At 36.9% G+C, this 27950-nt stretch overlaps 3 protein-coding genes across 3 annotated transcripts; all 3 read left to right on the forward strand.

Moving 5' to 3' along the window:
* The first annotated feature begins 5236 nt into the window (after window positions 1-5236).
* On the forward strand, window positions 5237-6858 carry LOC114098304 (hemoglobin subunit theta). The gene is made up of 3 exons (XM_027942467.2): window positions 5237-5469; window positions 5574-5796; window positions 6599-6858. The coding sequence occupies exons 1-3, from the start codon at window positions 5378-5380 to the stop codon at window positions 6725-6727; spliced, it is 444 nt and encodes a 147-aa protein (XP_027798268.1). The 5' UTR covers window positions 5237-5377; the 3' UTR covers window positions 6728-6858.
* A 5126-nt stretch (window positions 6859-11984) lies between these two features.
* On the forward strand, window positions 11985-13449 carry LOC114098305 (hemoglobin subunit gamma). The gene is made up of 3 exons (XM_027942468.2): window positions 11985-12085; window positions 12209-12431; window positions 13289-13449. The coding sequence occupies exons 1-3, from the start codon at window positions 11994-11996 to the stop codon at window positions 13415-13417; spliced, it is 444 nt and encodes a 147-aa protein (XP_027798269.2). The 5' UTR covers window positions 11985-11993; the 3' UTR covers window positions 13418-13449.
* A 12128-nt stretch (window positions 13450-25577) lies between these two features.
* LOC139707121 (hemoglobin subunit beta-S/F-like) lies at window positions 25578-26518 on the forward strand. Its single transcript, XM_071617151.1, has 2 exons — window positions 25578-25817; window positions 26375-26518. Exons 1-2 carry the CDS (start codon window positions 25668-25670, stop codon window positions 26501-26503), a joined length of 279 nt encoding a protein of 92 aa, XP_071473252.1. The 5' UTR covers window positions 25578-25667; the 3' UTR covers window positions 26504-26518.
* The last annotated feature ends 1432 nt before the right edge of the window (window positions 26519-27950 follow it).

The raw sequence follows: 27950 nt of genomic DNA on the forward strand, positions 1-27950 counted from the left end.
TCTCCACCCACAGTCTCTGACCCCACCTAGTTATCACCAGTGCAAGTCCCCAGAGGAAGAAAAACACGGAATCTGCCTGTTTCTGTATATGAAAAGACAAGCAAAGTAAAATAAACCCTGGAACATAAACCTTTTGAACAACAACAACAAAAAAGAACAATTAAGGAGAAAAAAAAAGAGGAGGGGGATGAGAAAGAGAAGGAGGAGGAGGAGAAGGAAGAAGAAAACATGCAGTTAGAGACTGACCACATGTTTGAGTACAGAGAAAAACTTGAGCAGCACTTTGATCCAGGGACCTGAAAAAGAGATTTTCCTTTCCTTCACAGTGCTTCAGACTCAATAAACTTGAGGTTGATGTGATTTTATTCCCATAGGATCTCTTTGGGACTAGGAATCTGGGGGAGAGAGCATTCATTAAGAAATCCCATCCTTGGTGACACAAAGCAAAGGGTCCTGGTTTCTCATAGTTCCTAATGGTGGCTGATCTTGTTAATGGTCTAACAACTACCATTGTTCCTTCCACTCCAGCTCTGCTAACTTGCCAATCTGCAGTTTTATTTTTCTCAGAGAGTTGCATACTTTTAATTTAGGAAATATGCTATGTGACAGTGTCAACACAGAGAAGCCCAAATACTTTAGATGCCTAGGTAAGAAATAGTCCCATCTTACTTTTTTTTTTTTTTGGTATAGAGGATTGAACCCAGGGGCACTTAACCACTGAACCACACATCCCCAGCCTTTTTTTTTTTGTATTTTATTTAGAGACAGGGTTTCACTGAGTTGCTAAGTTGCTGAGGCTGGCTTTGAACTCACAATCCTCCTGTTCCAGCCTCCTGAGTTGCTAGGATTACAGGCGTGTGCTACTGCGCCCAGCCTTTTCTTACTTTTTTAGAATGCAAAGTTCACCAAATCAAAAATTTCACGTTTCTAGCTGCAGTAGTGGACTGTTAGTACATAATTGGATCTTTTCTAACATTTGTGAGTAGAGAATTTTAAACCCTGAATTGAAAAGAGGCCCATTTGAGTCAACTCTATGCTAAATGATTTGAATGTTGAGTTTATATCTGTTTTGGAAGTGCCATGTTTGAATGAAATTTGTAAATTTTTATTTGACTTAAGTCTTGGATAAAGTAATGAGATTTGGCCCAATGCCCAGAGGTAGTGCTGCAGTAAATGGAAAGAAAAGGAGATAAAAAGAAAAGTACTCATTCTAATGACAGTGTCTATTTTTATGATGATTTCAGAGAAGTTTTATGTCATTCTTAGTTCATAGAATAATTAGACAATGCTATTTAACATAAATAAAGACAAACCAGATTTCCCAAGAATTGTAATCATGAAAATAAATGAAGACAACTTTATTTAATTAAGGTCAAAAACTGCTAAAGAAAAGAAGAAAATGAAGCTACATTTAAGAAAAACAGGACATTTATGACTTTTCTAAGTTACCAAATTCAAATTTTAACTTTCAAGATTCACGAGGCAGAAAAATGTGGAATAACTGGCTGCCTCTGGCTTTCCCATTCCTTCTTTTTGGAAGGCTTCCTCCTGCTGAATGGTGCCCATGTCATCTCTAGCTAACACAAAATTGAATAGAACCATTCAGTTTCATCTAGTACTTTTATAACAATATAACTACACAACAGAAGCAGAATAAATTATAGCCTCTCTAAGGGACCTAAACAACTTTTTCCTCTTGCTCATAATTTGTTTCTATCTTAAAATGAAAAATAAAAGAACTTATTTATGGTAAATAATAACCATTGAAACAACTATTTTTTTCCACAGATGTGAAAAACATCAGTAAAGTGAAGGACCTACTATACCTACCAATAATTTTTTCATATCAATAGCACCCCAAGGACAGTAAAATATTTGAATCTTTGTTTCAAATGCATGTTATAAATTAAGACATAAATGTTTAACAAAACATAGAATTTTTCCCTGTTGAAAAAAATTATCTTAAATTTCTTAAAATCCAGCAAAGAATTTAGAAAATTAGAAATGCTGCAGGAAACCCTAAAAAAGCATGGCTTAATTTCTATTAAACTTGAGTGTCTTCTTCTTTTTAAAGTTTTTAAAAAATGTCTTAAACATACAGAGTTTTTATTTTATTACTCTTTAAGTAAATAAACCATAAGTGAACATTCTCACTGATTTTGTTTTCTGGCTTTTGATTCTTTCTCATTTGTCCTGCATAGGCATGTCACTTAGTTTTACAAACTTTTGACTTTTATCCCAAAGAAGGAAGACAATAATCCTTCATTCATGGTTGATAGGAGAAAGAAATGCAATATTTATTAAGGAGCAGTTGAATCCACAAATACCTAAGCAATAATGAAACTGCTGTCAGCCTGCCTGACTTGGGAGTCAGAATTCATCCTTCACACACTGATGCACAGACCCACTACCTTTAAACCTGCACTCTGGAAGCTTTTGGCAACAACTGAACAAGGGATAGGCCAAGTCTCTGAATGGAAGTGAGGTCTGGTTTCATAGGCCATAAGTAGTGGAAGAGATACGGATTTTAAATTGGGTCTGAGAGAGGAGGAGGAGGAGGAGAAGAACCAACTCTACACTATGAATGTCACAGAAGACTGGCATCCACACTGTGACCAGGAAGAAGGATGGAAGAGTCCAAAAATGTTCCCAAATTCTAGGCTTGAGAGACCTGGTCCTTTTTCCATAGGTTTTGGCAGTATCTGATCCTCATACCCAAATTCTTCACAGTAGATCCACAGAAAATGTGCCTTGGAAACTAGAGCTTTGTCTTCATGAATTCATTGCTCTTCCCAGAGTGGCCACCTGCTACTTGATCATTCATTGGTTTTCTACTTCCAACATCCAGTATCTTCTCTCTTTACCTAGAATTCTATCTTCCTGGGCTATATATTCTATGTCAGGAAGTTTTAACCTGGAAACCACAGAACACTTAATGAGTTAAGAAAGATTTATGGGGATACCAATTCATCTTTATTTTCACCAACTTTTCTGAATATACCATATTTCACTAACCATTTGAATGGAGAAAACAACTAGTATAATATAAAAGTACCTGATGCCTACTTACAGATAGAAATCACAGATATTTTCATGTTATACTACAGTTGTTGAAGACATCTTTAAATAATATTAGTCTGTATCACTAGTTAAATATTCTGGTAGTTGTAGACCCACCACTAAATCTAATGTATGTGTCAAGATGAGAATATAGTACCAAACACAAATTGAATATTTTGATACTTGATATAATTTTAATACATTTTAATATAATTTATTTCTTTGGAAATTCTATGTATAATACTTAATGAATTAAAATACATTGCTTAGCATGTATGGGTCTGTCAAACTAGTCCATACTTTAGGATTTCCTGGCTATATCTAAATTGACCATTGGTTAGAATATATTCCCATAATGATAATTTTGGTTAAAAGCTAATTTTAGTTAAAAGCTAAATGAAAGTGCACTAAAGATTCAGCAGCCTGGAATAATGCCAATTTGTGGAGTGTAATTGAAGCAGATAAAAATTTCTAGAATCACAGCAATAAGGCAAGCAAAATATTCTCATGTGCTAAGAGTGTTCATGATAACATACATAAGAAACAATCATAAATACCAATGCAGAGTTGTACAGCAGAGCAGAACAGAACTCTGGATAAACTTGGAATATGGAGACTTGGGACTCAGAAGCCTTACTGCTAAAGGAAAAAAGGACCAGCAGCACCTAGGGTGCCAAAATGAAACAAACAAACAAAACAAAACAAATAAATAAATAAATAGAAATTTCTACTAAATAAATAAAAATAGACCTGTAGATCAAGAATCTTTCAGTTCTGGGAAAAAGGAGCAATAGATAAGTAAAATGGTAGAAGCAGATAAAGAACTACCTAGAAGCAAGAAATGGGCAGGGAAAACTAGACTATGGTAAGAAGCAAAAATTTTTCTGGAATTTTTCAACTCTGCTTCCTTTGTTCCCTCAACCATGAGCTCTGTCATTTCAACATTTACTTCACTTCTGAGACCTTGTTCCTTCATAAAAAAAAATGTGCATAATGACTATTATTACTAGTGCAGATGAAGTGGAAATATGCTTATGTCCTAGGAGCGTTTGTATTACATACATAATATAAATCTTCTTTATATATATGGATGAAATTGAATACATATAAATGTGTGCTTTCAACTTCAGCTCCAATGTGTAAAAAGCTACCCAGTTATCACAATGGGGTCATCCGAAACAAGGGCACTAGAGGAATTTGAAGGCTACAGCAAACACAATATATCCCAACTATGATCAATTCACTTGTTCCTCAGATTGATCACAAATCCTGGTTCTAAATTATTTCAGTCCCCTCTGCAGTCCCAGTATAGGTGGGAAAGACAAGCAAGAAGAGAGCCCAGGGAATATAACCAAAGCAACAAATTTCTCCTGAGGTCATAGAGATGGAAAGAGTGAGGATTCTCTAAAAGCACAGAGTATGATCTTGTTCTGTCCATCCTCTCTGGGAAGCCACGCAATGTACTTTGGAACTGGGGCAGTGGCCCCACTGTGGGTTCTTTGATAATGTGTTCAGCATCCAGAAGTAACCTGGTATGCTTCTTCTTTCTGGTGAAAACTAAGATCCAGAAATATCAGTTGCAATAACTTCTCAACAGAGTAAGAGTTACATGTGTTTTAACTTTCTTCCCCCTTGACTTCATTGTTGATCACTATCAAGATTCTTTTTTTTTTAGAGAGAGAGAGAGAGAGAGAGAGAGAGAGAGAGAATTTTTTAGTATCCATTTTTCAATTTTCAGTGGACACAACATCTTTATTTTTTTATGTGGTGCTGAGGATCTAAACCAGCGCCCCGTGCATGCCAGGTGAGCGCATTACCACTTGAGCCACATTCCCAGCCCTGTCAACATTCTTAAACTAAATACTAAACTTTTTTTCTTTTAACTGAAACTTATTTTCCCATCTTGGGCTTAGTTCCTCTCAGTGGGTCTTTCTTGGAAAAAGCAGATGAGAGATGAAAAATAGGGGTATTATCCTGGAAGATTACATGTGGAGAAAAGAATGCAAGGATAAGGAATAAGTTAAAGATCATGCTGTGGTTGGATGAGGAGAAGAAAAAAAAAAAAACCAGTAAAGATATCTGAGGATCCAGCATGCATGATCACAAACTCGTGGTGGATTCTTCAGGGCTGTCCCTCTCCTGTTCTGGCCCCGCCCATGAGGGCCACAGCTCGACCTTGACCAATGACTTCAAGGAACTGCAGAGAACAAGGGGCCAGTGTTTCAGCAGTGAAGAATAAAAGACGCGACTCGTAGCCGCAGAACATACCTGCTTGTGACACTTCCATAATCACCAGCAAACTCCCAGACCTGACATCATGGTGAATCTAACTGCTGAGGAGAAGAACATTATCTGTGGCCTGTGGAGCAAATTGAATGTGGAAGAGACCGGAGGTGAAGCCTTGGGCAGGTAAGCACTGGATCATGATGAATGGGAGAGAAGGGTGAACATGACTCTGGCACATGAATTAGGAATGTCTCTAATTTTGAATCTGTTATTATCTCATATTGCAGGCTCCTTGTTGTCTACCCCTGGACCCAGAGATTCTTTGACAGCTTTGGCAACATGTCCTCTCCCTCTGCCATCATGGGTAACCCCAAGGTCAAGTCCCATGGCAAGAAGGTGCTGACTTCCTTTGGAGACGCCATTAAGAACCTGGACAACCTCAAGGGAGCCTTTGCTAAGCTGAGTGAGCTGCACTGTGACAAGCTGCATGTTGATCCTGAGAACTTTAAGGTGAGTTCCAGATGCTCATGCTTTCTTTATAGCTTTGACTTGAGGCCAATAAGGGAGCTGAGATTTTGACTGGAAATATTAGCCAAGACCTCAAAAATCATCCGCCCAGCTTGGCAGTGGAAACACAGATATCTTGAGGGCATAATTAAGACAAACCTGATTCAAAACTATTAACAATTGAGGTCATTTAGAAGCCTAAATATTCTTAAAACTACTCAGAAAATTCTGTCAGAACTGGATGTGTTTTCTCTGGAGAATAATGTAGACGACTATAGATTTGTGCAAGGAGAAATGAATTTTTTTTTTTTTAATATATAGGCCAAGGGTTTTTTCTCAAGGAAATGGAATTGCTGTTTCAGTGTGGATCTTAATGATTGAAGTTTAGGAAAAGATCTTGGGGAAAGTTTTAAGGACAGATATTTTCAAAGAAAATTTGAAAAATTCTCTAAAATCTATCCAATTCCCACTAAGTATTGTGATCAAGTAAAGACTTATTCCTTGGTTGATGGGAGATTTTAAATTGCCATTGAGAATTCTCATAGCACTAAAATCATATGTTTACAGAATTTGGGTGAATGAAGAAAAAAAGAAGGAAGGAAATAAAAATGATTAAATGGAAAGAAAGGGTGAGGATATAAGGAGGTAGAATGTTGAATTGGGGGGACAAACTAACTTAAACCTAAGCTTAGCTGAGGTTGTCACTGTGAAGAAATATAGGTATAAAGTCATTTTTTCTCCTACAAATTCTCTTTGGAAACTCCTACTCAACCGCCTATGTGTCATTCTGTTTTTCATCTAACAGCTCCTGGGTAACGTGCTGGTGATTGTTCTGGCCTCTCACTTTGGCAAGGAATTCACCCCTGAAGCGCAGGTTGCCTGGCAGAAGTTGGTGTCTGGTGTTGCCAATGCTCTGGGCCACAAGTACCACTAAACCCGCCTTCCTATTCACCAGTGCTCCCGTGTGTCCCCAGTACCCTCCTTCTGTACATGGGGACTGAGCTCAGCCTTGACAGCATAGCTTCTGCTTAATAAAACATTTCTTCAGTAATTCAAAATTGAAAAGTTTTGTCTTCTCCATCTTTTACTCTTTTGTAATGAGAAGTAGGAAGAGACATAGGAAGAAATGAGAGTTTCTTTGAGAAGTGTATAGCGACACATAAAGTCAAGTATATATTATTAAAAGATCAAGGACACTAAGATGGGGAAGAATTTCTATGGGTGTGGGGAAATGGTGAGTTAAGCCAGCAGGGACTTGTGGGATAGTGTGGCAAAAACTTGCTATAGAGGGGGAAAAGGAAGTGGTAAATGATACCTGAGAAAGCCGATTTGTAGTACAAGCCAAATTTCATTAACAACAACAATAATAATAAAGTCTTGTGGGATCTGAGGTCTAGGATAGGATAACTATTTTAATTTATTCTAATATTCATTTTCAGCAGCTAGTTTGTCATATGTGATATGAAACTGTTTTAGAGGTATGGGGTTGAATTGAGTGATGACTGAGAGCTTTCTAGAATAAGTTCTCATGATTCAACAATAGCTTTCTCTTTTTTATCCTAATGGAGCACCATGGCTAAGACATATGAAATAATTGTACACTATATTCTGATAGAATATATCACACTAAAATGAAGTTACAATTAGCATATAAGTGGGGAGATTGGGGGAAGAGGAGATGAAAGCTTTATGTAGGAGAAATCTACATGAATAATTCAAGGCTCATGGTCTAAAACCAACAAGTCAGGGATTGGTGACTTGCATGAAACTGCCTCTTTGAAAGGAGAGTATCAGCAAAGACCCAATAGTGCAGGACCTTGACTATAAAAATACAAGCTATTGCTGCGCCTGGTGGTGCACACCTGTAATCCCAGCAACTCCAAAAGCTGAGAGAGGAAGATCACAAGTTCAAGGCAGGTCTCAGCAACTTATTGAGGCTCTCAGTAACTTATCAAGGCCCTGTCTCAAAATTAAAAAAAAAAAAAAAAGAAAAAGAAAAGACTGAGATATAGCTTTCAGTAGTAAAGTGCCCCTGGGGGTTCAATCCCCAGTACCAAATAAAGAAAGAAAAAAAAAGAAAAAGCTATATAAGCTATTATTATGTTATTGGCAATAGTAAAATAGTAAACAATGAATATTCTTAGAATGTTACGTGACTCAAGAGATAAGATTTTTAGGACAAAGTAATATGCTTACACATGCAAAACCCATGTAAGTGAGGTTGTAAGAATCTTTTGCAAAGCCATTTGAAACCTGAAGAGACGGAGGGCCTCCTTGTGAGGTGCAACATTCAGTTTAGTGAAGGGATATTGTGGGAAGCAAGTCTTTTGGTCAAATTTATAGACACTAGACATGAATGATGACTCAGAGGACATAACAGACCAGGGAAATCTGCAAACATGAAAAATGAACAAAAGTAGAGTGAGGAAGCAGTAGTACTAGATTGGTTGGAGTGGATGAGAAGTGGCAGATGATCCAAAGCCCAATTCTGAGTGAATTGAACAGTCTGAGGTCAGGCACTCACTGAGGACTCACCCCTCATCTGGGATGCTGCATTAGCAAATGAATCACTCTGAAAGAGTGCTATATTGCTCAGAGTCTTTACCTTCAAGTCCTGAGCCAAACTCTCATATCAAGGATTGAAGCGAGAACACTGTACCAGTTGCATGCCATACCTTGGCAAATATAACTACCAGAAATTTCATTGCCTACCTACATTGATTAGGATTTGTCCTGTAAATTAATTTTTAATTTGACTTTATGATTTTAGGAATGAGAGACCAATAAACATTGTAGTTTCAGGTGATAAGAACCTGGGTCTCTCTGAGCCCTATTGCCTTTCAATGCCTCTAAACAGAACAAAGAGAAATTATTATGGCACTGAATTTTTTTAATCCAGTTACTTTGTCAGCAAAGGTGAACAATGTGCATTTTTAATTTATCAATCTCATTTTCTCCTTCTTGCCTCCAACTATTTTGTCAGTGGGTGTCAAAAAGGATGATGATGATGATGGAATGGTAGCAGGAAGACACACACACTCTACTCCTTAGGGATCTGGATATTACCATTCCAAGACAGCATAATTGAAAACAAATTCATAATTTATGCATGCGTGCACGCACACACACACACACACACACAGGTCTCAATGACTTAAATTTTAATAGACGAAAGGATAATGAATTCTTGTTGCTTGGCAATAAAAGCCATCTGAACAAAAAGGAGTTGTGATAAACAGGCTATTATTATTATAAATGCAATCTAGTTAAGACTAAAAAGGGTTTTGAGATTATGTCAGCCAGCACTGGGATTAAAATATTGCAATGGCTTCTCACTCTCTGCCACTGAAGACCAGGTCTAAGTCATTAAGCCCATGCCCCTATTGCAAAATATCTGTTATTATTCTCATTTTACCACTTGCTTCTCCACCTCACTGGCCCCTTATTTATTTCTCCTGCATACCAAGATTTCATTTTTTGCTTCAGACTCTTCCTGACATAATCATGCTTTCTAACCATTTCACTTTAATCTATTCCAGATATTAATTTTCTTCTTAGTAATAATAATCCAAATTATTTTCTAAACTGGCCTATATATTCATTTTCTATATCTCTATCTACTAAACAATAAGCCTTCAGAGGATGATTTTATTTTCTGACTCATTTAGAACCTATGAATTGAACCCAATAAGGATGTGGCCAAAGATCTGTACACAGCATGCCCATCTCACAGATATTTAATATTAAAGAGATTTTAACCTGGTCTATTCTGAGATTCTATATCCTTTTCCTCTAAATCAGTAAAATTTCTCTTTGGCCCTCTTATATTCAGAGAAGTCACAAATTATTATGGCCATAACTGTGGAATAACTATTGATATACTAACAAATTTCATTTTCCTGGTCATTTATTGTCCCCATTTATAAACAGAAACTTTATATGAGATCATAAAGCCTGAAAGGATTTAATCTATATTATTAGGTTCAGTATACATGAGAGGTTAGAGGTTAAAACAATTTGAAGATAAAGCTTCCCTCTAATAAAGTGCATAGGTAAAATCTTCATCTGCTTTTGTATATATTTATGAGTTCTGGTCATAGGGGTAAATAGTCAAGCCAGATTCAAAAACAAAACAAAACAAAAAAAAGGTATTAATTCTTCCTGTTTTGTTGAGTGTCATACTACAGAATAGAAATGAATCCACCATAAGACTGAGCTATCTCATCAGTAGTTTTCCAAATGAACTAAAGTCAGCATACAATAATTATACAGCCACATCAATGTTTATAGCAGTGCAATTCACAATGGCCAAAATATGGAACCAGGCCAGGTGCACATCAGTGGATTAATGGATTAAGAAAATGTGTTGTAAATATACAACAGAGTTTTACTCAGTCATAAAGAAGAAGGAAATTATGGCATTTTCTCATAAGTGGGTGGAACTGGAGAACATCATGCTGATGGAAATAAGCCAGAGCCAGAAAATCAGGGGTCAAAATGTTTTCTCTTGTATGCATAAACTAAACCAAAATAAGGGAAATAAAGGGGGAGTGTGTTGGAACTCAGGAAGATAGAGGGAAGGTCATTGGAGTTGTGAAAGGAAATTGAGGGGAAGAAAGGAGGAAGGAAAAGGAGAAGAAATGCAGAATGAATTTGACAAAATTACATAATATACATGAATAAATGTATCACAGTAAATTGTACTTTCATATATATCTATAAAGCACCAATTTAATAAACAATGCATATGTTTAAAAAATCAAGAAAAAATAGTATATATATATAATATATATAATATATATATATATATATATATATATATATATATATATATATATATATATATATATATATAATCAAAAGTGTAGAGGAAGGGGAATTGGGGGATTGAGAAGAAGAAGAAAGGAGGAAGCACTGGAAACTGAAATAGAACAAGGTAAACTCCATGCATGTATGATTAAGTCAAAATGAACCCAATTATTATGTTTAACTATAATGTACTAACAGGAGGATTAAAAAGTATCTATAGTTATATTTGATCCACAGGACTGCAAAACAAAAACAAAGCAAATTTTATTAAAAATGTAGTTCTGTCCCAGCTGTGAGAGTATATGTGGACTGTTAGACAATGAAAAAACAAAACAAAACAACAACAACAAAGAAACCCCAAAACCAACTCTGACTCTATAGTTGTTTTGCAAACACTTAGAGAAAGCAAAGGAGGTGATTCCTAGTATTATGTCTTGGAATAAAACTGGCTGACATTATTTGAAAGATAAATCATGCAAGGTCACGATACCTACCAAGAGACCTCCCATCACTCTTCACTGAGATAAAAAAGCTACCCCCAGACCCTGGCTCAACAGCCAGCACCCACTTATCCAGTGGGAATGCATATTACCTGGTAACTACACAGTGCATTGACAGGGAAGCAAAAATGTTTGCTCAAAGTAGACATGCTTTATTTATTTCAGATTGAAGCTAGGGTTCAGTCCTATGTTGTGTTACACAACACTAATGTATGTCTGCACTAAAACTGATGCTTCACAGAAATCTTTTTCCTCAAACTATTGTGAACTAGGGAGACAGTGGCCTAAACCCATAAAGAATGTATTCAAAGATCAATATAGCACTTTTCCTTTGGAAATCATTCCTACCTATATGACATTTATATTTGCTCCATCAGAGATATTAAACACTGTGCTTAAATACGAATCTCCTAATACCTGATTTTTTTACATAGGTGTCTATGCTTTAACCTCTAGGCCTCTCTGAGACTAGAGACAAAAATGTAGAAAAGACTGGCAAGGAAGACCTAGAAAATTCTCTGACAAGAGAAGGAAAACTAGCTAAAGAATTAAAAGGAAAATTGAGACAATTGACTTGAAACAGCAGAAAGACCCTAAAAAAAAAGTGTTAGCAGTGAAATTCCTTTGAGGGGGCCTCCCTAACACTATCTTAACATGGTTGTCTGAACCCTGCCCTGCTCAAACCACACCCTCAGTGTGACCAGCCTTGCCTTTGACCAATAGCCTTTGTTATTGACCAATAGCCTCAGGATATGTGGTGAGTCAAGGGGCCACAGCGTGGGGGATGAAGAATAAAAGGATGTGCCTTCTAGTAGTTGGACGTGCCTTCTAGTAGTCTTCAGTTGCTTCTGAAGCATCTGAGATTATCGATAAGCTCCTAGACCAGACACCATGGTTCATTTCACAGCTGAGGATAAGGCTGCTATCACAAGCATGTGGAGAAAAGTGAATGTGGAAGAAGCTGGAGGAGAAACCTTGGGAAGGTAGGATCTGGGGGCCAGGACAAGGGAGGGTAGGAAGGAAACTGCAACTAGCAGAAATCTAGGCATCTTCTTGGGATTTGTGAGACACCCTGACTTTCCAATTATCATTGCTCTATCTCATAGGCTCCTGGTTGTCTATCCCTGGACCCAGAGGTTCTTTGACAGCTTTGGAAACCTGTCCTCTGCCTCTGCCATCATGGGTAACCCCAAGGTCAAGGCCCATGGCAAGAAGGTTCTGACTTCCTTGGGAGACGCTTTAAGGGACATAGATGACCTCAAGGGTGCCTTTTCCCAGCTGAGTGAGCTGCATTGTGAAAGGCTGCATGTGGATCCTGAGAACTTCAGGGTGAGTCCAGGAGATACTCAATTTCTTTTGCTCTCAGCCTTGGGAAAGCTTAGGTAATTAAGCATTGATCTGAGCATTAGTGAAGCTACCTGTAGAGAGTGACATATTCTGAGATATTGAATTCGGGAGTAAAGCAACTGCAGAGGGCTCACTCAGCTGAGACCAAGTGGTACTTGGGCCTAAGGGGTGCTTCTAGAAGTCTAGAGTACACTCTCTTGGCTTTGAGAGGATAGTTATATAAAGATGGAGAAGATCAGTTTTTAAAATGAAACTCTTATAGGATGAACCCTTTTCTACAAGAAAATTCTTTTTCCCTCTTTTTAATTCATTTCAAACCCTGCTGAAAGCAAGAAAAGAATAGCTATAGAGAGGATATTCTCACGTTGACTCAGTAAAAGGAAGAAACCTAGGCCAAGCATTGCTAAGGCAATTCCCATATTGGTTGGGCATTTTGTGAAGTGTTTCTAATGCTCAACTTACAACCCCAGAAGAGGGGTTATGTGTCTCAGACAGACAAACAACTGGAACATTTGGACTGCATTGGGTTTGGAAAGATAACTGATAACCGTGTTTTTAAAATTTTTTTAAGTCCAAAAAATGTGGGGTTTTGGGTTGGTAAGGTATAAAATTTCAAATCATGATACACACATTTAAATTTAAATATTTAAAGCCTGATTAGTTCCACAAAGGGAATGAACTACCTGTGTAGTTTGGGTACCTGGGCTTCACCTCAGGCTTTGAGGGAAATTGACATATGCGTAGTTCTGAGTGAGAACTGGGTGTTTAGATAACAGGAAACCAGTTTAGATCTCTCTGTTCACTGTGCTTATTATCTATTGTCTGTTTCCACTTCACAGCTCCTGGGAAACATGCTTGTGATTATTCTGGCAAAACATTTTGGCAAGGAATTCACCCCCCCGATGCAGGCTTCCTGGCAGAAGATGGTGGCTGGAGTGGCCAGCGCTCTGGCCCACAAGTATCACTGAACCTCCCACCCATAGTGCAGAAGATTCAGAGAGAAGCTTTCTTTCGAATAATAACAAAAATAATAAAAGTATTCTTTTAAGAAATATTTTGTGATTACCTTCAGTTCTACTTTTACATGTACTTTTAAATATATAAGCACAAAAGAATTTTATGTTGAGGTCGTGTGTGTGTGTGTGTGTGTGTGTGTGTGTTCTCCATTTATTTTTGCAAAAGATGTAGATTTTACTGAGAAAATAAAAGAAGGACATGCACATGTGAATTCCCCAAGGGAAAGCACAGGTGCAGGAGAGTTCTGGTGGGAAGGAAGAGCTCTATGGTACAAGGAGTCTCAGAACAAGACAATTTAGATTAGAGGAAGAACAATTCAGGGAGAACCCCCCAAGGGCTAGTCAGAGGCACTGTACCAAGAATGGGCTAAATGGAAGAAAATTATTCCAGGCTTAGGAGGTCAAGGTTCAGGCAGGGGTTGTGATTACATTCTATTTGCTTTTGTTTTTCATAGCACTTTAAAAAATATTTTTGTAGTTGTAGTTGGTACAATATCTTTATTTATTTTTTTTATGTGGTGCTGAGGATCAAACCCAGTACCTCACACGTGCAGGGAAGTGCTCTACCACTAAGCTACAGCCCCAGCCCCTTTTCATAGCACTTTTTTGGCTAGAGTGGGGGTTGGAGGAGAAAGCTCTTGCCCAAGTCAACTCCAGAGAACTGGCCCTCATTTTTCTGAGGAAATGTATACACTAAGTGTTGGTGTGTACCTCATGGAGGTTGAATTAGTCCTTATGAGAGACAATGCCAAAGTGTGCAAATTATTTGTAGCATGTCAAGGAAAAGAAATTATTATAACCTGCTAGGAGAGGTGAGGATACTTGTGAGGAAAATAAACCAGCAGATAAGAAGCTGCATCAGTGTGTCTGAGCAAAAGACCAACACTGTGAGAGCAAAAGGAAGTGGGAAGAATTTATATGGATTAGTTGGGAAGGCAGATTAACAGGAGTTCTCCATATATATAAGCAAAAATGTGAGCGATGCATAAGTATTATGGGAAGATATGTCTGGCTGTGGGTGCTGAATAAACTAGAGATCATATTAACATTAGGTGTACTAATCTCCATTGGTTTCAATGTCTTGGAATTAAATTCTCACCCAAGTCTCATTTATAATACCAAATAATATATCTGAGGCCATCTCCATGTCTTGGATTCGTCTTATTTTCCCTTAATACATTTTTCTCTGGACTTTTCATGCTTTGCCTATAAACGAAGTAGCAAGATTTTATTGTTTGCTTGTTTTTCTTTCTTCTTTTATTTCCCAGCCTCAGAGTTTTGCACAGAAGCCTTTCCTGATTCTGGGAACTTTCTTCTGAACTACTTCTGGCTGACTCCACCTTATCATTAAGTCACTTCAAAGGTGACTTTTTAATCTAAGGCTATCTTATAATAGTCACCTATAGTCACTTGGTATCATACTATTGCTTGTATGTAAAATTCTCTTATTTGTTTAATCACTTAGATTGGGCCCCTCTGGTAGAAGTAACATTCATGAGACCACATGAACTTTTGGTCTTTTTCACTAAAATTCTCAGTGTTTAAAACAGCACACAGCATGATGGGGCTCAATAAATATTTGCTCTTTAAAATATATACAACAATGAAGGATTATTAGATTCTATGGTATTGATCTTGATGTGATCAAGGCCCAGACGCCAATGGAAGCAATGAATATAGACATAAGTTAGAATTGTAGAAAAACTATGAACAAGAATAAAAAATATCTTGAAAGTGATTGTCTATAGAGGAGTCACTGTCTGGTTTACTGTTTTCACATACAGAGTTTTAAGGTCCCTGAGTTGAGAGGGATAGCTGGGTAAACACACCATGTTGGAGATGAGCATTAAGGTCATTGGAGAGCAAGTGCCCTGAGCCACCCTGCCTCAGTCCAGGCCCAATAATGTGTACAGGAAGTATTCCTGTGGCCAAAATCACCTATTCTTTTTACTTCCTAAATCTTTGGTCTTAAAATAAGCCACCTCCCCAGGTTTGACTCAGACTTTATATGTCTGTAACTAAGTACAGAATCTTTCCTTTATATCTCAGAACCAAGCCACTTTGAGCCTGAGAGCTCATAGATACTTCAGTCTCTCATGGCATAATAACTTCTGGCCTCTTGGTCATTGTTGTTATCCATACATCCTATTTAAATTTTTCCAAATCTAAGTAGATAAAATATTTCTCACTGTATCAAGTAGACAGAAATAATTTATTTTCAAATAACAAATTTAGGTCTAATATATTGGGTCTATATCTTAGAGTGTTAGAATGCTCCAAGAAATATTTACTACACTGTAGTTTTTATAAAAATTAATCTCAGGAACAAAGAAATTCATTTTCTGGAGCTCTGAGAGTGGGAAATAGATCTGAGAAAAAATAATAAAATGAACTACTCCTTCTACCATGAGAAGTGTCTATCCTGTAACTGTTTCTTTAAAATGTGTGAAACCAAAGTACCTCGGGCCACGGCAGCATTAGTATGTGTACAACTGTTAATGAAGTCTGCCTCACCTGATGAGATATGAGGAAAAGTTATATACAGCACAGGAGACACAAATATACACTAGCCACAAATCACCTACTCCCAGGTCTTGCCATGGGATCTTGTATTTTTCTATCCACTGAACATATAAACACTTCCTGCCCACAACACTAAATTGAGTATTTGATCACATGAGTGAGTAGGCATGAGGCCACACATATTCACTCATATAGTGAATGAAAAACATTTTGCTTAGACTGTGAATATATTATTAGTATAACTTAAAAATAACAAAGTAATGCTCACTTTTTGTCTCATTAAGGCAAAAGAGAATTGAAATGAAAAGTCAAGCCTTCAGAAGTAATAAAGATGAAAAAATAACCCCGAGGCCTTAAAAATTTTACTTAACATTTTAAAGAATCAATTTTGTTGCTTATAAGATTAGATTATCCTCACCTCCTCAAATGGTATAGAATTTCAAAGAAGTATTAGTAAAGAACATTTTCTGTCATTTTTTAATGGGTAACAATAGTAGTTTACACAACATACTGTGGCTTGTTTCTGTATGCCTTTTTCCATTTTGTACCCTTGACCTGGCTGTATTCTTTATTAATTACAAACTTAAATATCTAAATATTTCCTTTTGGATTGCTCAAGTGTGATCAAATACAATATGCCCAAAACTGAGGTCACCAAGATTGTGCATGTGGGAGAGAAGACTGTAGCAAGTAGATAGACTGTGCTTGAATTAGAAATTGAGTTCCAGAGCATATCCAAAAAGTATTCTAGTTTGAGTGTTATTTTTGAAACAACAACACTATGTTCCAATGGATGAATGCCCTGACTTTTTTTTAAAGAGGTTAATATTTATCTGCTTGATAAACTCAGATGAGGCCCATCCTTATATAGAATATTAGGAATTAGCAAAGCTTGAATAATTGGAGTAAAGCAAATACACTTTAACACACACACACACACACACACACACACATATATATATATATATATATATATATATATATTTTTTTTTTTTTTTTTTTTTGAGGGCTTGTAGATTTGTCTGTGCCTCTGTGTGAGTTGGGTGGTCAGGGGTGCAGAGGTGCTGCAGAACCTTCACAGGATGGGAGCGAGATCACAGGTATGAAGGGGTAAGTGAGCTCATGGCACTTGAATTCTGGAATGGTCCAGATCTGATGAGATATGAGGAAAAGTTATAGACAGTATAGGAGATCTGAGCCTGAAGTTCTCAACAGAACCACATTTATCGATACTCATCCTTTCTCATAACTTATTTTGGCTTTGTGTACTTAAGCTGTTGATAGTCTTATGATAACTCACAGTTTCATCCCTAGAGAACCCAAGCAACTGAAGAAAATTTCTGATCCCACATGAGTCACAGTGAGCAGCCTTCCCAAGAGCAGCTACCCTGCCCTGAGGCCTGGATGATAGTATCTACAGCAGTTGAAAGTAGAAGAGAGTTGCCCCAGAAGAAAGCAACACAGGAGAAAGATTATAGAGCACAGAAAAGAAAGGGATCTTAAAAAGTGCTAAATTCTGCCAAACAAGATTTCAAAATTGTAGCTTTGACAATTGGCTCTTTGCAGAAAAATATAAAAAAATTATATATTATTTTTAGTAAGATCTGTGGGTTTTAGGGACAGGATGCCTGCAAAGGATGCATCAGAATTTCTCTAGAACATCTTTTTACCCCATCTACATGACTGATCTCTGGCAGGAGAGGTGTGAAAAAGAATATTGAAAACAGCTTGGATGTAAAACAGTTATAAGACCAATTCAGATTTTAATATAATAAAACCCAAGAATCTAAAGGTGAAGCTAAATCCTCTTTTATTATTATTATTATTATTATTATTATTATTATTATTATTAAAAATATTTGAAAGACCTCTTATCCAAGAAAAAATAAAATGAAAATTTTACTAATTTCCTTGGAATAACAACCAATACAGAATCTCCCTTTTTTCAGGGTAACCTAAAATATTAGTATAATTGGGTTTCAAAGTGGTAGAGCTGAAAGGATGAGCTATCTCTGTGAAACATGCATTGCCAGGGAAAAATAAGGAAATTTCTAGACTTTGGGTTCTCAGAATCAGGAGGAGACTATAAAGTAGAAATATGGTAAGAGAAATTAAAAAGCATTCCTCCTTTTTAAAAGGAAATGGGAATGTAAGCAAGGGACAAATTCCAGGAGGTAGAGATGATAGAAAGTGGAAAGATGACTAAGAGAGTCCTCCAGGAAACTTGAGATCTTGAACTGCCCTTTGAACTGTCTTTGCTTTTTAAATTATGTCCTCTAATAACAAAAAGCAAAACTCTACACTTCAGAAGTTTTTCCTATCCTGAGAACTTAGCACTGTATTATGTGGTACAAAAAAGAAGGGGAAGGAGAACACTACTGGAAAACCTGGAAAGAGAAAGAAAACATATAGAGAGAAAAAGAGACTGTGGGCAAGAATTTTAAGCAAGGACATGATTCTAAAACACAGCATTCCTGGAGGCCTAGGGGGAAAGAAATACCATAGCCAAGGGCAGAATGTCTCGTCACCTTCTGACCATTAGGTTTAAGTCAGAGAATCTTCTCTGCTTTCACATTTTCCCAGATGACTCCAAGCAGAACCATCCCTCATTAGTTTCCCATTTGAAAAAGTTGCTTCTGCTGATACTACACACAACTTCGTGTTATAAATGGATTTATACTAATTTTTATTTTTACTGTATTAAGGTTTCTTTATAATTCCATAACTGGTTCACCAAAACATAATACAGAAACTATTACACAAAACATGTTCGGATTCAGATTTATTCTATTTTTGGAACATTGTGTATTTGATTAGGTGACTAAATTAAACAAACATACCCAGGAAAACATCAATGAAAGCTGCCTCTGCCCAGATCAGCCTCTGCCTGACTTGGCAGGAGCCCAGGCCCAGAGTTGACCTGATCCATGATCCATCCCACCTACCAGTGGACCCTCTAGAGCTCAGGCTCCAGCCAGGACCACCTCTGCCCATGGGTAGACACCTGTCTGAGCTCAGGGTCCAGCCCAGATTCGTTCTGCCCAGATTCTCCTCTGCTGACCTGCATGGGAGCCCAGAGCCTGGGTAGGCTGGGCTTCATCCCACCCACAGACTTCTGGAGCCCAGGCTCTGTCCAGAGCCACCTCCACCCATGGGCAGACACCCACCTGAGCTCAGCAGGCCTGGAACCCTGCCCCCACCTGAGAACCCAGGCCTAACTTACTTGCATCTTGTGACGCTGCAACCATCCCCATAGCCTTTCCCACACAGTAGTCTCTACCTTGGGACAAGAGACAGGGCCTAGAAGCAGCTGTATCTTGGAGCAGGCATCACAAAGCCAGTGTAAGGCCCATCCTTTAAGCCCCATCTCTGAAAGATGTTGCATCCATCTTGGGACACCTCCACTGCTATCTCAAGTTACCTCTGCTATTGCTGCCACCACCTTTAGTTGCAGTAGCATCCATTGTGAGAAACCATCAGGGTCTGGAAGCCCAACATCAATGTAAGGTACAGATAATCTATATGGATACTGCAAGATTATAGGGAAGAAACTATAATATCTCAGATCAACATTACAAGAAAGGAAGACACAGAGACAACATGAATAAACAAGGGAGAAAAGTGCCCCAGACAAACCATGATACTACAATAACAGAACCCAAGAACAGTGAAGTTGATGAAATGTCAGAGAAGGAGTTAAGAATGTTCATAATTAAAATGATCTGAGATTAAAGAATGACCTAAATGAGCAAATAGAGGCAAAAATTTATCACTCCAACAAAGAGAAAAGAGAGCAAATACAGGTGTCTATTGATCATACCAACAAAGAGATAAGGAAGCAAATACAGCTAGTAAAATATGTATCTCTATCCCAAGAAAGAAAGAGAGACTCTGAAAAAAAACCAATCAGACATCCTTGAAATAAAGGGAAAAAATAAACCAAATTTAAAAAAAAAAATTCAATAGAAAGCATCACCAACAGATCACTTGGGACAGAAAATCAGATAATGAACATCAGATAATGAAGACCAAGTATACATCCTAGAAAATAAAGTTGATCACACAGTGAAGATAGTAAGAAACCATGAACAGAACATCCAAGAATTATGGGACAGCATCAAAAGACCAAATCTAAGAGTTTGGGGGATAGAGGAAGGCACAGAGTTTCAAACCAAAGGAATGTGCAATCTCTTCAATGAGATAATATCAGAAAAATTCCCAAGTATGAAGAACAAATTGGAAAATCGAATACAAGAGGCTTAAAGGACACCAAATGTACAAAATTACAACAGATCAACACCAAGACACATTATAATGAAAATGCCTAGCATACAGAACAAGGATAGAATCTTAAAGGCCACAAGAGAGAAGAATCGGATCACATATAAAGGAAGACCAATTTGTATCTCAGCATATTTTTCAACCCAGACCTTCAAAGTCAGGAGATTGTGGAACAATATATACCAAGCTCTGAAAGAAAATGGTTGTTAATCAAGAATCTTATATCTAGCAAAATTAAGCCTTAGATTTGAAGATGAAATAAAACTTTCCATGATAAACGAAGTTTTAGAATGTACAACTAGAAAGTCTGCACTAGAGAAAATCCTTGGCAAAATATTCCAAGAAAAGGAAATAAAAAACAAGGATGAAAATCAGCAGATGGAGGTATTACAATAAAGGAAAAACCAATCAAAGGAGAAACCAACTCAAGTTAAATACCAAAAATAAACAAAAATGGCTGGGAAAACAAATCATATCTCAATAATAACCCTGAATGTTAATAGCCTAAACTCACCAATCAAAAGACAGAATAGCAGATTGGATTAGAAAAAAGACCCAACAATATGCTGCCTCCAAGAGACTAATCTCGTAGGAAAAGATCCACAGACTGAAGGTAAAAGGTTGAGAAAAATCATACCACTCACATGGACAGGAGAAGCAAGAAGAGGTTTCCATCCTAATATCAAATAAAGTAGATTTCAAACTAAAGTTAATCAAAAGGGACAAAGAAGGACACTTCATACTGCTCAAGGGAATCATACACCAACAAGACATCACAATTATAAATATAAATGCCCTAAACAATGGAGCATCTACCTTCATTAAACAAAATCTTCTCAAGTTCAAGAGTCAAATAGACCACAACACAATAACTCTGGGTGACTTTAACACACCTCTTTCACCACTGGATAGATTTTCTAAACAAAACAAAAAAGTATAGAACTCAATAATACAATCAATGACTTGGACTTAACTGACACATATAGAATATTTCATCCTTCAACAAGTGAAAATACACTTTCTTCTCAGCAGTACATGGACCCTTCTCTAAAATATACCATATATTATGCCACAAAGCAACTCTTATAAAATACAAAAAAAGTAGAGATACTACCTTGCATTCTATCACACCACAATAGAATGAAATTAGAAGTCAATGATAAAATAAAAAATAAAAGTGACTCCAACACCTGGAGACTAAACTATATGCTACTGACTGAACAATGAGTTGCAAAGGCTTCAAGGAGGAGATTTAAGAATTCTTAGAGATAAATAAGAACACTGATGAAACATATTGAAATCTCTGGGATACTATGAAGGCAGTACTAAGAGGAAAGTTTATTGCATGGAGTTTATTCTTTAAAATAAAAAAGTAAACAAATAAATTACCTAGCATTACATCTTATAGCCCTAGAAAAAGAAGAACAAATCAACATCCAAAGCAGTAGAAGACAAGTCATAATTAAAATCAGAGCTGAAATCAATGAAATTGAAAAAAAATTAAAATTGACTAAACAAAAAGTTGGTTCTTTGAAAAAATAAATAAAATTGATAAACCCACAACCATACTAATGGAGAGAAGGAGAGAGAAAACTCAAATTAATAACATAGATGATGAAAAAAGAAATATCACTACAGACACTACAAAAATACAGAAGATAATTAGAAATTATTTTAAAAATCTGTACTCCAATAAAATAGAAAATATTGAAGGTGTTGACAAATTTCTAGAGTAATGTGATTTTCCAAAATTGAATCAGGAGGATGTACACAATTTAAACTGATCAATTTCAAGCAATGAAGTAGAAGACACCATCAGAAGCCTACCAACCAAGAAAAGCCCAGGACTGGATGTATATACAGCTGAGTTCTATAAGACTTTTAAAGAAGAACTAATACTAATACTTTTCAAATTATTTCATGACATAGTAAAAGAGGGAGCACTTCCAAATTCATTCTTTGAGGCCAGTATCACTCTGATTCTCAAATCAGACAAAGACATATGAAAGAAAGAAAACTTCAGAACAATATCTCTAATGAACATAGATGCAAAAATTCTCAGTAAAATTCTGGCAGATTGAATACAAAAACATATCAAAAGGATAGTGCATCACCATCAAGTGGGGTTAACCCAGGGATGCAATTCAATATATGGAAATCAATAAATGTAATTCATCACATCAGTAGACTTAAAAATAAGAATCACATGATCATCGCAATAGATTCAGAAAAAGCATCCAACCAAATACAGCACCCATTTATGTTCAAACCACTAGAAAAACTAGCAATAACAGGAACATATCTCAACATCATTAAAGCTATCTATGCTAAGCCCCATGCCAACATCATTCTAAATGGTGAAAAATTGAAAGTATTTCTTCTAAAAACTGGAACAAGACAGGGATGCCCTCTTTCACTACTTCTATTTAACATAGTTCTTGAAAAACTGGCAAAAGCAATTAGACAGAAGACATTAAAGGGATATGTATAGGAAAAGAAAAACTTAAATTAGCACTATTTGCTGACGATATAATTCTATACCTAGAAGACCCAAAAAACTCCACAAGAAAATTCTAGAACTAATAAATGAATTCAGCAAAGTAACAGGATATAAAATCAATACCCATAAATCAAAGGCATTTCTGTATATCAGTGACAAGTCCTTTGAGAAGAAAATGAGAAAAACTACTCCATTTACAAAAACCTCAAAAAAAAAAATAAGATGCTTGGGAATCAACTTAATAAAAGAGGTGAAAGAGCTATACAATGAAAACTACAGAACCCTAAAGAAAGAAGTCAAAGAAGACTTTTAGAAAATGGAAAGATCTACCTTGCTCTTGGATAGGCAGAATTAATATTATCAAAATGACCATATTTTCAAAAGCACTATACAGATTTAATGCATTTTTGATCAAAATTCCAATGACATTCCTTATAGACATAGAAAAAACAATCATGAAATTCATCTGGAAAAATAAGAGACCCAGAATAGCTAAAGCAATCCTTAGGAGGAAGAGTGAAGCAGTTGGCATCACTATACCAGATCTTAAAGTATACCACAGAGCAATAGTAATAAAGACAGTATATTATTGGCACCAAATCAGACTGCTAGACCAATGGTATAGAATAGAGGACACAAACAGTAACCCACAAAATTACAATTATCTTATATTAGACAAAGGTACCAAAAACATACATTAGAGTAAAGATAGCTTCTTCAACAAATGATGCTGGGAAAACTGGAAATCCATATGCAATAAAATGAAATTAAACTTCTATCTCTCACCATGCATATAACTCAACTCAAAATGGATCAACAAACTAGGAATTAAACCAGAGACACGGTGCCTATTAGAAGAAAAAGTAAACACAAATCTCCATCATGTCGAATTAGGCCCCAACTTCCTTAAAAAGACTCCTATAATGCAATAATTAAAATAAAGAATCAATAAGTGAGATGGACTCAAACTAAAAAGCTTATTCTCAGTAAAAGACACAACAAGTGAGGTGAATAGAGAGCCTACATTTTGGGAGCAAATTTTTACCACATGCACATCAGATATAGCACTAATATCTAGGATAATATAAATAACTTAAAAATCTTGGCACCAAAAAACCAAATAACCCAATCAGAACAGGCACTTTTCAGAGGATGATTTACAACCAATCAGCAAATATATGAAAATATGTTTAACATCTCTAGCAATAAGAAAAATGCAAATCAAAGCTCCTATAAGATTTTTCTCACTCTGGTCAGAATGTCAGCTATTAAGAATACAGAAAACAATAAGTGTTTGTGAGTATATGGGGGAAAATGCACATTCATATATTGTTGGTGAGATTGCAAATTGGTGCAGCCAATATGGAAAGCAGTATGGAGATTCCTTGGAAAACTGGTAACGGAACCACCATTTGATCCCGCTATCCCTCTCCTTGGTCTATACTCAAAGGACCTGAAAATAGCATACTACAGGGACACAGCCACATCAATATTTATAGCAGCACAATTCACAATAGCTAAACTGCATTACCAACCTAGATGCCTTTCAGTAGATGAATGGATAAAGAAAATGTGGTATATATAAACGATGGAATACTATTCAGCATTAAAAGAGAAAAAAATCATGGCATTTGCAGGTAAATGGATGGAGTTGGAGAATATCATGGTAAGTGAAGTTAATAAAGAACTAAATAAAGAATGTTTTCTATAAAGATGTTGATTTAGAATGGGGTTGGGGGGAGCATGGGAGGATTAGACAAACTCTAGATAGAGCAAAGGGATGGGAGGGGAAAGGAGGGGGCAGAGAGGTAGGAATGACAGTGGAATGAGATGGACATCATTACCCTAAGTATATGTACGAAGACACGAAAGGTGTGGTTTTACTTTTTGTACAACTGGAGATTTGAAAAATTGTGCTCTATATGTATAATATGAATTGTAATGCATTCTGCTGTCATATATAACAAATTAGAATTAAAAAAAGAAAAACATCAACAAATTAATGGATGAATGAATAAATGAATGAATGTTTATTTTCTTACAAGGAGGATTTAAGCCAAATCCGGGGAAGAATGATGGACTTATAACTATGACACAGGCTTTATTCATTCTGTCTGTGGATCATTGTGCATATTGTTGAGAAACAGGAGGAGATTCATCAATACACTTTTATGCTGAACCACAACAGGCAAACTCCTTCTATTTGTCTGTGCGGCTTTTCCCAATTTATATAATAAGAAAATTAGGGTAAAAATCTCTAATAGAGCTACCAGGCAGTTATTTCAAAATTTATATAAGTTGCCCAGGAAGATGTTTTTAGGGGCAATTTGAATTGCTAGTATGGGACCAAGTATCTGTAGAGGGAGGGTTGAGAGTCGGTGGTCAAACTCCTAAGGCAGCGTTAGAACTTCCAAGGACATGAATGTCTGTCATCAGCCAAACCTGACTGTGTTGGGCGACATGATGGCTTTGGCCAATCTTCTCATTAAGACAGGGAAAGCAAGAGTACAGCCTGGACATAAAAGACAGAGCAGGGCCAGCTGCTGCTTGCACGGCTTCTGACACACATTTGTTTGCTAACAATTCCAGAAAAAGACACTGTAGTACATCTGACTTAAAATGGTAAGCCTGACATTGGTGTCTTGTGGGGCAAGGTGAATGTAGATGAAGTTGGTGGTGAGGCCCTGGGCAGGTAGGTGTCTATGTCATAAGGCAGCTTGTTGGTAGGGGTGGCGCGGTGGGGGGATGGAAGCTGAGCATATGGAGACAGACTTCTTTGACAGGCACTGACTTTCTCTGTGGCCTGGCTCTTTTCACCCCCTCAGGCTGCTGGTTGTCTACCCATGGACCCAGAGGTTCTTTACTTCCTTTGGGGACCTGTCCTCTGCATCTGCTGTTATGGGCAATGCTAAAGTGAAGGTGCATGGCAAGAAGGTGATTGATTCCTTTAGTAATGGCCTGAAACACCTCGACGACCTCAAGGGCACCTTTGCAAGTCTCAGTGAGCTGCACTGTGACAAGCTGCATGTGGATCCTGAGAACTTCAAGGTGAGTCTAGGACATCCCTCAATGTGATCCTTCCTTGTCCTTCCTAAGGATAAGTTCATAGCAGGAGGCAAATGCATCGGTATTAGAAACAGTTGATCTTTCATTCTCTACTGACAACAATTGTTTCCTCTCATTTCATTTTCATTTTCCAGTTTTCTTTTCTACAATTTCTGTTCTGTCTTCTTTCATTAAACTTTTTGTATTATATTTGTAAATTAAAAATCATTCATCTTTTAACTTACATTTAAGATTTTGTCTTCTTTAAAATAGTCTCTGATCTCTCTTTCAAGGCAAGGAAGACAAAATTGTCATGCTTTTTTGTACAGTGTTAAAAAATAACAGTGAAAATATATTTCCTGGATTAAGGAGATAAAAAAGAAAACTTATGCATATAAATTCTGACAGACACAGAAGAATTCTTATTAGCAGTAGCTAAATTCAGCTATCATTCTGCTTTTAGTTTGCCATTACAACAATAAACACAGCTGGAGATGAGGTTGGAATATTCTCTGTCCTTGCTCTCTGTTAACCATATTCACACCTCTTTCTTCCCACAGCTCCTGGGCAATGTGATTGTGATTGTGCTGGCCCATCACCTGGGCAAGGATTTCACCCCAGAGGAACAGGCTGCTTTTCAGAAAGTGGTGGCTGGTGTGGCCAATGCCATGACTCACAAATACCACTAAGCTACCTTTCCTGCTGTCCATCTCATACAAAAGGCCTTTTGCCCCAGAGAACAACTACTAAATATTGGGGAACTTATGAAGGCCTTTGAGCATCTGGCTTCTGCCTAATAAAATCGCTTTTTGTTGCAATGGTATATGATATGTTTGTGTCTCATTCATGAGGGATAGTGGAAAGACAAAGCATTTAAGACATAAAGGGCTTAGTTCAGAGCTTTTTCTAATACACCTGTATCTTGGACTCTATGAAAGAAGGGAGACTGTTAAGAATGAATGTATGTGGGAAGCTTTCTGCTTTCTATTCTTTACTCACAACTCATAAAAGGATTTAAGTGAAACTTTGGTTCAGGGGTTAGGTTTTTGCTATTTTTTTAAAATTACCTATTATCTTTAGCCTTCCTCATAAGTGTCTCTTCTTTCTTCATTTCCTTTCCCAGAACCTCACAGCCTTAGTCCACCAAGTTCTCCTGCTTATAGATTTCACTATTCCCCAAGGTTTTCCTTCCATGTTGTACTGGAAACATTGCTCCTTTCCCCTGATCTGGTTAATCCTTAGTTACCTCTATTGTCTCAAAGAGATCTGTCTGGGGAAGGGTAAATAGAAGGAGGTGGTTTGGCCACTGTGTCTTTGTGAACTTGTTCCCTTCCTCTACCATTAACAGTGACCAAAAATCTGCAATGCTGGTCTCCCTGGAGCCTTCGCTCTTCCAGAGCCTTCATTGTAAGGACTAGGCTGTCAATAGTGTGATGACTGTTGGGCTCAGGGGGCTTCTTATGACTTGATATTTATTGTCATCTTACAATCTTTATTTGAGCCCATGCCAAATAGAATTCCTGTTTTTCCTCAAGTTGTTTATCTTTGATATATGAGAAGTTATTAAAGATCTGCATTCTCCCTTAGCTTTCCTGTAATGGCTTTTCTGCCTTTGTATTTATCAGTGTTGCCATGAGCAACACAGTCTAGCTTCATTTCCTTATTCAATATGCACTTCAGTATATGCTACATTCTGGAAGAATGAGTTTTAAGTGGTCCCTGTCTTCTCTTCCACCTCAATTCTGAATCTAGCTGGCAAGCAGAAAGTAATGCATATAATAAGTGATAACTAATTATGGAAGAATTTGTATCAGGTTATACATATTACAGTATGAAGCCATCCAAATGAAGTTATATTATCTTTTATGTGTGCAAAAATCAAATAAAGGGGCTCCACCCTTTTGAAACTGTCTTTCTGACTGTCTTTTGTTCTTCACTAATTATTCGTGACTTTAATTTCTTAGGTGGCTTACACTCTCATTGGCAGGATGAATTTCTTAATGAGGTGCTGACTATGTCCCCCATAGCTTCTGCTAATTCAACACATAAAAGTTTGTGTTGTAAATGGCTTTAAGCTAATTTTAATTTTTACTGTATTAAAGGGTCTCAATATTTCTATGTCTTGGTCAACAAAAC

Source organism: Marmota flaviventris, chromosome 9, assembly GCF_047511675.1.
Source record: "Marmota flaviventris isolate mMarFla1 chromosome 9, mMarFla1.hap1, whole genome shotgun sequence".
In the NCBI taxonomy this organism is placed as follows: domain Eukaryota; kingdom Metazoa; phylum Chordata; class Mammalia; order Rodentia; family Sciuridae; genus Marmota; species Marmota flaviventris.